Genomic DNA, 11,927 nt, shown 5'->3' on the forward strand with positions numbered 1-11,927 from the left:
CATTTCAAACGTCCTGGCACACGGTCAAAAAACTGTTGCCTTCCTCAGCCACCCCAGATGCTCTGGCTGCTGGCTTTTAAGGCCTTTCCCCCTTGGGCTCCACCTTCAGCCTCTCAGGTGAAGTTCAGGTGTCCTTTAGATGGGGGTAAAAACACCTACGCCCAAAGTGTCACTCAATCATTCTTAAATACAAACACATGCACGTACTAATAAAGAAAGATAGCATAAGAATAAACATAAAGGTTAATTTGGCTGTGTGAAGAACGCTGTGAACAAGTGTAACCATGGACATTTCCGGAAAACTGAAAGACTCAAAAGCCTTTACAATGCATTCAGTTGCTTCAGTTATGTCTTATAACTCTTGAAAAGGCCGATCACACTGTGTGTGGCAGTTAGTGAGTGAGAGGGTGTAATTGTGTGTGTGTGTGTGTGTCTGTGTAGAAGCAGTGAAACCCACTGTTCTCAGAGATTAACATTCTTCTGGTAGCAGTCCTGCAGTTTTTAGTGGTTTTGTGCTGGACAGCTTTGTCTTGTGTGTGTGTGTGTGTGTGTGTGTGTGTGTGTGTGTGTGTGTGTGTGTGTGTGTGTGTGTGTGTGTGTGTGTGTGTGTGTGTGTGTGTGTGTGTGTGTGTGTGTGTGTGTGTGTGTGTGTGTGTGTGTGTGTGTTCATGTTCTTAGAAGGGCATTACAGGAAACCGAATTGCTCAGCCTACTGTTAAAAAAGTTAAAAAGCTCACACACACACACACACACACACACACACACACACACACACACACACACACACAGAAGGGCCACTCCTCTCTGGTCCACATGACTTTGGCCTTCTTCAACCTCCCTGTGCCATCAGTGACTGCGCATAAGGCATTGCTGGCGCCAGAGTGTATACCGTTCATGTTGAATTATATTGATGGCAAATAAATTACATTACTTTAAAATAAATTATTAATATACATTAAATATACGTTAAGTGTCATGGGTCCGTGGACTGGAGTACTTTACCTAGAACTAGCATCTACCCAAATATACTTTAAATACCTAAACTAATAGCTAAACTAATATTTGATGCCACTCTTCCATCCCCAGGCTGCCGGAGCTGAGGACGGTGATCTTAACGGACAGCGAGCAGCCGGGTGCACTCCACATGAAGCAGGTGATGGAGGCGGCCAGCAGCCAGTACGTGCAGCAGCTGGAGGATCTGCAGAGGAAGCTGTGCTTCGACGACCCCATCAACATCCAGTTCACCTCGGTACGGAGCCCATTATGTACAGCCGAGACGCAGCAGGGTTCATTCACCTCAAAGTTTATGTCAAATACTGAAGGCCAATAAGTAAGGGATAATGTATTGTCCGGAGGTCATTCTCCAAAAATAATTCCCGACGGGGAGAACAACACCCCGACGCGCAGCGGAGGGTGTTGTTTCGTCCTGAAGGGAATTATTTTTGGAGAATGACCGACGGACAATACATTATCCCGCTTATTATAAGGTTACTTGCCAAAAACGATAGAAGACATTCCTCCAACATACCTCTTTTTAATAATTTAGTTGCCGTTTCATGAGTCCCGTTTAGAAATAAATAGTTCAAGCAAATAGAACTTTGAAGTTTCAGGTGTTGCATAGCAACCCATTACTTGCTGACTTCAAATTACCATGAGTCTGTTACGTTAAAATGATCGGACTTCTGGCGGAATGATATGAAAGATGTGAATTAGAAGTACAAAACCCGTTGCCAATGACAGCGGTCAATATCTTTTCACAGTGGTCTGTTAGCAGGAATTAATGTAGGGTAGAACGTTGGGATGGCCCATTTAAATCAACGGTAATTTTTGGAACATTCTGAAGAGCCGTATAATAAAAGCTTTTAACTTTAACATTTATTTAAAATATTGAAGGCCAATAAAAGCTTTTAACTTTAACATTTATTAAAAAATTTTGATGGCCAAAAAAAACGTTTTACTTTAAAATGTATTTGAAACATTGAAGGGCTCTAAAATCAAGTAAATCCACACCATCAGTTAAAGAACAAGCCTTCAAGAGTCATTAATGAGATCTACAGCTTGTCTTGCACACGGTTTCTGAGCCAAATCATCTGTTTGTTGATAAAAAAAAAAGTCTACTTCACCACTACCCAAACTTCCACCAACGGTCTATGTATAGTAATCATGTCTAGATCTAGATTTGTTTCTTAGCGCAGCTGTTTCAGAAAACAAGATTCCAAACCTCGTCCTTGACTTTCCCAGAACAGCACATAGCCTTGTTCAGTCAGTGGGCAACTGTTTACTGGATAATAAGCTAGTGTTTCAGCGCTGTTTATTGATGCTTTGCTTTGACAACCTCTTTTGCGACTTTAGTTCACACTGCTACAGGAGGACATAGAAAGCAACCAGTTTACAATGACCTGTTTGTGCCATTCAACAAAGCCCTTCTATGACCACCCAAGCAATACTTTTTAACCAGTTCTGCTATACCATTTGAAATAACAGCATATACTTCAAACGAGTTAAGAAGTCATACTTTTTTACCAGTTCTGCTACACCCCATCAATACACTGGGAACTGCTCAAGGTGTTGGATTGGATTGCAATTCTTCAGACACCCTAAACTAGTTGCCCTTACCTGTGTTTAGACCACGTACCCCACCAACTTTGTGTTCATCAGGCCTAAAGGGGTGAGAGGAATTCTCTGGCCAGACTCTTAATAGCTGGTGATCTTAATGAACCGAGACTATCTGCATTCCGTTAATCATGCCTAATGTTCTTCGCTTGAGTTGTTCTCTACCCACTTCACTTCCCACTTCTACTGTTGTCGATGTAGCAAGATTTAGCCGAAGCAGTATTTAGCTCTAGTATATGCATATGAAACTAGTGACGGAGGTCGTGATGCGTAGTAAAGTCATGACACAGCTGAGCTGGTACCGGACAAAAGGCATAAGACGTTATAAGAAGTTATAATGACACGAATGTGCTGTAATTGCCGAAGCAGCCCTTCCAATTCAAAGTGATGACAACCGTAAATCCTGCTAGAGGATACAAGTCATTGGTTCGTTTTTTGTTCAATCCCTCAGATAAGCCAATCCTTATTCCGTAGTTGTATGTCACACCAGGAAGCTATTCAAAAAAAGCCCTCTTTTAATCAGTTTCTTTATGAATGTCCTATATGTCTCTGTGGTAGCTCAGCTGTCGGTCTGTTCTTGTCAAACGTGCCTAAAAATGGATATACAGTATGCAGAATATAAGATATGGTTTATTTGTTGATAAATACTATCTGACCTGGGTGTCTGCCTGTTCTCACTATAGGGCACCACTGGGGCGCCTAAAGGAGCTACCCTGTCCCACCACAACATTGTCAACAATGCCTACTTCATCGGCACACGAACCGGCTATCACTGGAGGGTGAGTGTGTGTGTGTGTGTGAGAGAGAGAGAGAGAGAGAGAGAGAGAGAGACGTGTGAGTGTGAGAGAGAGAGAGAGAGAGAGTGGGTGTGTGTGTGTGAGAGAGAGAGAGAGACAGAGTGTGTGTGTGTGTGTGTGTGTGTGTGTGTGTGTGTGTGAAAGAGAGAGAGAGAGAGAGAGAAAGTGTGTGTGTGTTTGTGAGAGAGAGAGAGAGAGAGAGAGAGAAAGAGAGAGAGAGAGAGACTGGCACAAGTCGGCTATCACTAGAGGGGGAGCGTGTGGTGTGTTTGCTGTCACGGGAAGCTTGTTTAGAATCTGTTTACTGTAGAAGAATCTGTTATACTGGGTCAGTCTGTATCATATGTGGCGTCCGTTATGGGGGATAATGCTGATGGGATGGCCTAACAGAGCCTCACCAAGCCAACAAGGCCAGGTTTGGCTTTCACTGAGTTATACCATGAAGACCTTACGGAATGACTGTGTGTGTGTGTGTGTGTGTGTGCGTGTGTGTGTATTTGCGTGTGTGTGTGTCCTTATCTCTTTCCAGCCCCATGTTAAAATATGCCTACCGGTGCCTCTCTACCACTGCTTCGGGTCAGTGGGGGGTGGCATGGTCATGGCTGTGCATGGAGCCACGCTGGTGTTCCCGTCGGCGGGCTACTCTGGCCGCGCCAATCTGGCAGCCGTGCACAGCGAAAGGTAAGCTGGCAGCCGTGCGGGGGGTGAAAGGCGTGCCACTCAGCCTCTCGGCCCTTCAGTGCCAGTGGACCATTCGCTTATGATAGTGCTTCGCTTACTTGTTGACCAGGCATGGGTGATAGGGCTCAGAATGGAAAAGCAAATATGCACAGTGCACCTTGAAGTACTGTGAGCCAGCAGTCATTCATTGACCTCTTAAGAGCATTGCTTGTCTGTAAGAAAACAAGGATCCTTAAAGCGTTAAGTATCTAATTAAAGGTGCAGTCCTTGATTATTATCCATTACGCTCTGTAAGAGTTTATTTCCTACGTGCGCCTGCAGGGAGCCAGTTCCAAACCATATAGACAAGGAAGAGACTGAATATTATTGTACCGTCGCAGTTTAAGTAAGGTCAGCTGTGGGAGGTCATAGATCATAGAATTTATGTTACATTTATCTTGAATATCCATTACGCTTTTTTGTTGATGTTGGAGAATTCTTTTTAGGTTCCTATAGCTTCCTTACAGTGTGTGCGCACCAGAATGTTGTGTTGTCCCTGCACAGTCCTGGCTCTGTAAAGCACAAAACTAAGTGGCTATGACCGAGCCATACACTATTTCAGCCAATCACCAACGTTACTTCCGGAGCACGAAAGGGAGAGGGTGTATTTGATTGGCTGTTGAGCAAATATCAACAACCTTTCACCAGGATCGAGAACTGCACCTTTAAAGGGATAGTTCGGGATTTTTGACATGAATCTGTATCACCAGTATCATGCAATCACACTGACTTACCCCTGGCAGCGTCCTGTGAGCAGAGTTCTCGTCCAGCTTTGGTCAAGCCGAAAGTATCAGTGCACGCCGTCGTTCTGACAGCGTTCTCAACTTTTCTAGCTCATTTCAGTGCTTACTAGCTGTGTTCGCAGACAAGCTACGGTAACGAGCTAGCTTTAGAGCTAGAGCTTTAGGCGTCGTGCACACGAAGTCTAGTTTGTTTGCATCCGATCTGTTCATAATACCGATAGCCTTATCATACATACGAACACTCTCTATCCGCACCTTGTTTCCGCAACGATCGCAGTCCGGGGTAGAAAGTGAGTAGATTTAAATCGGTACAGGGGCTGGTGTTCGTCTGCACGGTTTCACGCAACCTGATGACGTCACTGCCCCACGTGATCTTTTCGCCATCTCCAACCACTATAACTTGTTCTCCCTCAAAATCTCACTCATGGTGGGCCTCGAATTCACTAACATTAACGCAGTCTTCTGATTTCTGATTAGCCCCCTATCTTGATCTAATTCTTCTTATTCAGACGTAACATAACTTTCATGACCACAAATATAAATTGGCCAGCGATTTAATTTGCTTTTTTATTCATAAATGTATGTAAAATGCTCGGAGCAATGCATCATGGGAAATGGGATGACAGTCATGTCATGTTACTGTTCCAAACTCTTTATTATCAATAGAAAAAAATAATTCATTTTCGCATATCCTTTAGTCTGACCACTGATATTAACTATCATAATGTAATGTTGTTAATTGGAGCTTGAATGTCTTGTGTAATGTGTTTATCCTCGTGCTGTGAAGTCCCTTCTTCTAGGTTTTTCATGTTTTTTCAGTTGTGTAAATAAAGCGCTAAAGCGCCACCCACAGGCGTGAGGTATGTACTACAGTCGGTTCACCACAATCTGCTGCCTCCGTGTTTACGCAAATCTCTCGTTGCCAGCCTCCGTATTTACGAAATTAAAAGATTCGATTGGTGTGAAAAGTAAATCCGATTCTGAGGCCCTAGACTTCGTGTGCATAGCACCTTAAGGACAAAACTATTCCATGAACAGCACAATACACACTAATCAAATAAAAAACATGCTTTAGAGCTTTAGAGCTAGAGCCTAGCTGTCAGGTTGCGGTATCGCGCGTACTGATACGAACAGAGAGAAAATAGGGCCAAGTGATAACGAGGTGTGACTTTTTCCACTACCATGTTTTTGGGATGCAAATATATCACTCTTTTGAACACATAATGTTTTGGGAAGAGAAACGTTTTATTTTGCTGGGTCTAGCAAACCTGCCGGACTACTTTCGGCTTGACCAAAGCTGGACGAGAACTCTGCTCACAGGACGCTGCCAGGGGTAAGTCTGTGTGATTGCATGACACTGGTGATGGGGATGCCAAACAGATTCATGTCAAAAATCCCGAACTATCCCTTTAAGAGATTAGACCTTTATTGTTTTGATAATTACTGAACTATTTCAATTCTTAACAATACACTTTCTTAATAAAGCCTCCAGTTGGAGAGTTCCTCTGGTGTGTTGGGTCGTGTGTTTGAGGTTAGTCAACATCACCTCACCTGTTACCTGTCCTTCCAGGTGCACCTTTTTATATGGCACTCCGACCATGTTCATTGACATGCTGGGTCAACCGGACCTGCCCACGTTTGACCTGTCATCTGTAGAAGGGGGTGAGTGAACACTGTCTGTGTGTGTGTGTGTGTGTGTGTGTGTGTGTGTGTGTGTGTGTGTGTGTGTGTGTGTGTGTGTGTGCGTGGGTGTGGGTGGGTGTGGGTGTGTTTTTGTATGAGAGAGTCTTTGATTGTGTGCGAGAGAGTGAGTGAGTGAGTGAGATTCTTTGTTTGTGCACATCTGTATGTGGGTGGGTGGGTGTGGGTTGGTGCCTTTGTGTGTGTCTCTGTGCATGCACATGCATGTGTGTGCACTCTATACCATAGACTTAAGATAACATTTTTATATTTCTTTGCAGCTGTAATGGCTGGGTCTCCATGTCCGGCAGAGGTGGTGTGTAAGGTGATCAAAAACATGGACATCAAAGAACTATCGGTGAGTGCCTGACACATTGCATGAGCTGAATGTCAAGTGATGTCAAGTGATGACAAAATGATGCCGTGAACGTGTATACAGTATTACAATATTGTATGTTGTTATGTAGGACGGTATCATAGATTTAGGTAAGAGTGCAGTTTGTGGATTGGTCCACTAGAGGGGGATAGTTTCCCTTTATTGTAAAATTGCAAATGTTGGTTTGTTTCACACCCTTTTTTCTCACTCAGACACATTTTGTGTAGACAAAACTCACTTATGCCTGTCAGAATTAAGCATTATACACACTGTAGGTGTGTAAGTGTAAGACTGATCACGAGAACACACATATATGTTACAACCGGCTCAGGATTGTTGCAAGAAACGAGACAACCACAGCTCAAAGTTACGGGTATTTATTTAAAGAAGGTTAAATACACGCTAGACAAAGTGTGCTGCTTGTCCGTTCTCCCGGTGTGCGGTAGAGCAGGTCTTTTGTAGCACGTGGACACGCCCCCACGCAGGTGGAACCTGGGCTAATCAGCACCTGGGACGAGACACAGCCATGCAGACAACCATACCAACACTCGCACAACACAGGACACCAAGGAAAGCGGACGAACATAATGGTTCGTCACACCCTCCCCCTTAGAAAAGTTGATCGTCACGGGTCAACGTACAACAACAACAATAATCAACACAGAATGCAGAGAATAACACAGAACACCGAATGCACACAGAATGCAGGCCTGCATAAATAACTACTACAATACTCATGGCCAGAATAGCCAGTCTATAGTGACAACCATAAGCACCCACATGTAACACCACGTGACCATCACTAACAATCTTACCTTACCTTACCTTATTTAACATTCAATATTATATATTTTATACTTATCTTTACCCCCCCTAACCCTTGTCCCCTCTGCAACAACAGCCCAACCCGGGCCCTGGGAGGCTAAAGGCAGAAGACACAAAAGTTATAAGGGTAAACAGACAATATATTAAACTGGAGCGCGGGAGAGCGCATCCGCAATGACATTATTTGAGCCTTTAATGTGTCTAATGTCAAGATGGTAAGGCTGCAGAAACAATGACCAACGCATTAGCCGTTGGTTGGGGTTTTGGAGGGAATTCAGAAACGTCAGGGGATTGTGATCGCAGTATACCACCAGTGTAGACCCACCTCCCCCAACATATACCTCAAAGTGCTGCAACGCCCAGATGAGGGCAAGAGCCTCTTTTTCAATCACGGGATAATTAAACTGATAAGATGTAAACTTCCTTGAGAAATAACACACAGGCCGATTAAGGCCGTTGTCATCCTCTTGTAGGAGCACCGCTCCAGCTCCAACATTGCTCGCATCCACCTCCAGCTTGAAAGGCCTGGTGAATTGAGGAGCCGCTAAAACAGGGGTTGTTGTCAGAAGGCGTTTGACAGCTTCAAACACGGCCTGGCAGGACTGAGACCACACAAACTTGGCAGAAGACCTCAGTAACGAAGTGAAAGCCTTACAAAAACACCTGTAGAACCCCACGATACCCAAAAACCTCATGAGCTCTTTCTTTGTGGTTGGAGGAGGGAAGCGATCAATTGCATCCACCTTAGCCCGTACAGGGCGCACCTGGCCCTGGCCAACAACCTTTCCCAGGTAGGTCACTGTAGCTTTGGCAAATTCACATTTAGCGAGGTTCACCGTCAAGTTGGCCTCTGCCAAACGCTGAAACAGAGCCCGAATGTGAACCAAATGAACAGGCTTCACCATATCACGTACATGATAGGCTTTTAATAAGTTAACATGAACTAGTTGCGTGGACTTGCGCCTATTCGGAGTTGCAATCAAGTTATTTTCACTAGACACTTGTTTCACCACCAGGTAGGGGCCATCAAACTTAGCATGGAACGGTGAACCCGTGACCGGGAGTAACGCCAGGACACGGTCACCTTCCCGAAATACCCGCTGCTCAGACCGACGGTCATAGAGCCGTTTCATTCTGCCCTGTGCCTTTTCCAAATTCACCCGAGCTACCCGCCATGCCTCAGACAACCTCCGCTTAAAACCATTTACATAATCAGTCAGATTCTTTGGAGGCGCAGACACATCCCACTGACTCTGCAACACAGCAAGAGGCCCTCGTACAGAGTGACCAAACTCTAGGGCATTTGGACTAAACCCGGTGCTCTCCTGGGTGACCTCTCTCGCAGCCAGCAACAGCCACGGCAGACCATCCTCCCAATCCCTAGCCAGTTCCACGCAATAGGCACGAAGAATGGACCAGACACCCCTGAAAGAGAGGGTGTTTCTGAGGTCACCAGGGGCAAAGCAGACGCTGCCCAAACATGGCAACCGGCCAAATTATTACCAATCACTACAGCGACGCCATCTACAGGCAGAGACGAACACACCCCCAAATATACGTCCCACTGCACTAGCTGTGACCGTAAGTTCACGTGGTGTAATGGGACAGCGAAGGTGCCTGGACCAAAACCACGAACCAAGACACTATTTCCTGTGTCGGAATGGATATCAAAGGGTAGCACAGACTGCAAGATGAACGACTCAGAGGAACCAGTATCCCTCAAGATTTTAACAGGAACTGCCTCTGTATGTCCTGGAAGGGAAACAACACCATCAGAAATGAAGGGCGAGTAATGGGTCTGAGTAAAATTGTCCTCATCAGACTGTCAACAAACACTTAAGAATTGACCTGGACGAGAGGACTTCTCAGGCCCAGCACGAGGCTTAGCCCTTTGCTTCAAAAGTGGGCAATCAGGTTTCCAGTGCCCACTACCTAGACAGTAATGACACCTCTTGCTTGAATCTAACTGGGCAGTAGGCTCTCGTCTGCTGAAAGGCCGCCCCACAGTCTCAGGAGGTGGGTAAACAGTATGTGGGAATGGCATAGGACCACCTGCACCCCTCTGATGTCAGTAAGACCTACCCTGAGGAAATGCCCGAGCCTTATGTGTGAACTCATAGTCGTCTGCAAGAACAGCCGCTTCTGAAACAGTGGTCATATCATGCTCCATGATGTATGTCGCCAACTGAACAGGTAAAGTATTCGTGAACTGCTCTAGCAACATCAGATTGAAAAGCTCCTCATAACCTTCAACTTCAAAGGCAGAACACCAACGTTGGCACCACAACTTTAACTCCTGGGCAAATTCAACATACGTCTGGTCAGAACGTCTCCTCAGGTTTCTAAAGCGTTGCCTGAAGGCCTCAGGCACAAGGGAATAAGCCTTGAGAATAGCCATCTTCACCTTGTGGTAATCACGGCTGTCCTCAAGGGACATAGCAGAGTAGACCCGCTGGGCCTTACCCTTAAAAACACACTGCAGCATAAGAGTGCGCTCAGTATTCGGCCAGGCCTGTGCATCAGCCACTCTCTCAAACAGGGCAAATAAAGAATCCAAATCTCGCTCATTAAAAGTTGGAACCAACTTTAAATTAGAGGCCATATGAAATTTAGGGGCTTCATGCGACACAGTTTGCGGGACAAGTTTCCCCTTGTCAATTAATTGCAAACGTTTCCCTCAATCTCCAATTTAGCCATCTCAAGTTCAGTCTCCAGCTTTTTGGACTCTAACTGCAGGGAGAGTAACTCCTGCTGCTGCTCAAACGAAAAAGTACTAGAGGTAGCAGCAGTTACAGAAGGTTTCTGTACCTCTGATTCTAATTCAGATAAGATACCCTTCTCAACCAAGGATGCTCTCAAAGATGCCTTAATAGTGCCTTTCCACTTTCTGTCAGCAGCAGAAATATAAATTTTATAAGAATCTGCAAGCTTAAGCAACTGCACCTTTTGAGAGATTATCAAAAATCTCATCTGACGGGCCATCAACAAATTTATCCCAACTAGAGGCCATGTTAGCAACACACCAATAGGACAATGAGAATTTATCCAACAATGAATCACGACTCACAGAAGACGTATTCCCGAAATTAGAGAGAGAGCGCTCCAACAAGAGCGCGCGCGCGCATACACACACGCACTAGAGAGAGAGAGCGCGCACACTAGCGTCAAACAGGAGGAAGTGAAATGTTAGACACAGCAGGATATAGCCGAAATGAATCACAAACAATTACTTTCCCGCTATATGAAAACACAAGTTATATAAATCGTAGACCCTTGCTTCACACGGGTGCCGTGGCGGGTACTTAATGCACGCAACAATAGCCCACAAGTTCGAAAAGCCCCAATCTGAGACAGGCCAAACTTTGGAATGTGCCCCCGAGACCACTGCTCTATCCACGTTCCCCGTGACTTCGAAGACGTTATGAAAAATGAAGACACGCAAAGCAATTTAACTCGCAAAAAAATAAACGACTTATACCTCACAGGGAAAGAGTTTGTTTGAGATACAAAAAGGCCACTTACCTAGAAAGAGAACAGCGCAGCTATATGCTCACTTCAATGAATGAAAAATAGAGACAAATGAGAAATGCTTGTAGGCCCACAGGCCAATCAAACCAAAATATCTAGTAAAACAAATAATTTAGGCGTAAATGCCAACGCGGAAAATGCGTCTCGAAACGAAACCAACAACAAAAGGTTCAAGTACGTTACTGAAGCGACGGTCTTTACAAAAGCTCAGAAGTTATAGCGGAGGAGAAGAACACAGAAAAAAATCAGGAATATAATTAGAAGTTACCAAATTCCTTCAAAGCTCCTCAACGAGACCAAGTAGGCTACTTAATGAGAGAAAAACACAGGCGCAAAAGGCGGATCTTAAGTTTCCGAAGTAACCAAAATAATAATAGGCTGTTTTGGACGAGCCCCCACTCGTAACAACCGGCTCAGGATTGTTGCAAGAAACGAGACAACCACAGCTCAAAGTTACGGGTATTTATTTAAAGAAGGTTAAATACACGCTAGACAAAGTGTGCTGCTTGTCCGTTCTCCCGGTGTGCAGTAGAGCAGGTCTTTTGTAGCACGCGGACACGCCCCACGCAGGTGGAACCTGGGCTAATCAGCACCTGGGACGAGACACAGCCATGCAGACAACCATACCAACACTCGCACAACACA

The 11,927-nt window shown here is 45.0% G+C and overlaps 1 protein-coding gene across 1 annotated transcript in view; it reads left to right on the forward strand.

The window, feature by feature from the left end:
• Positions 1 to 11,927, forward strand: part of acsf2 (acyl-CoA synthetase family member 2) — a 39,050-nt gene that overhangs the window by 6,464 nt on the left and 20,659 nt on the right. Inside the window, exons 6-10 of the mRNA XM_080834017.1 lie at positions 1,087 to 1,249; positions 3,297 to 3,392; positions 3,940 to 4,091; positions 6,444 to 6,535; positions 6,835 to 6,911. Of these exons, the coding sequence (XP_080690143.1) occupies positions 1,087 to 1,249; positions 3,297 to 3,392; positions 3,940 to 4,091; positions 6,444 to 6,535; positions 6,835 to 6,911 (580 nt within the window). The remainder of the gene's footprint in view (positions 1 to 1,086; positions 1,250 to 3,296; positions 3,393 to 3,939; positions 4,092 to 6,443; positions 6,536 to 6,834; positions 6,912 to 11,927) is intronic.

Source organism: Sprattus sprattus (genome assembly GCF_963457725.1).
Source record: "Sprattus sprattus genome assembly, chromosome: 3".
NCBI lineage: Eukaryota > Metazoa > Chordata > Actinopteri > Clupeiformes > Clupeidae > Sprattus > Sprattus sprattus.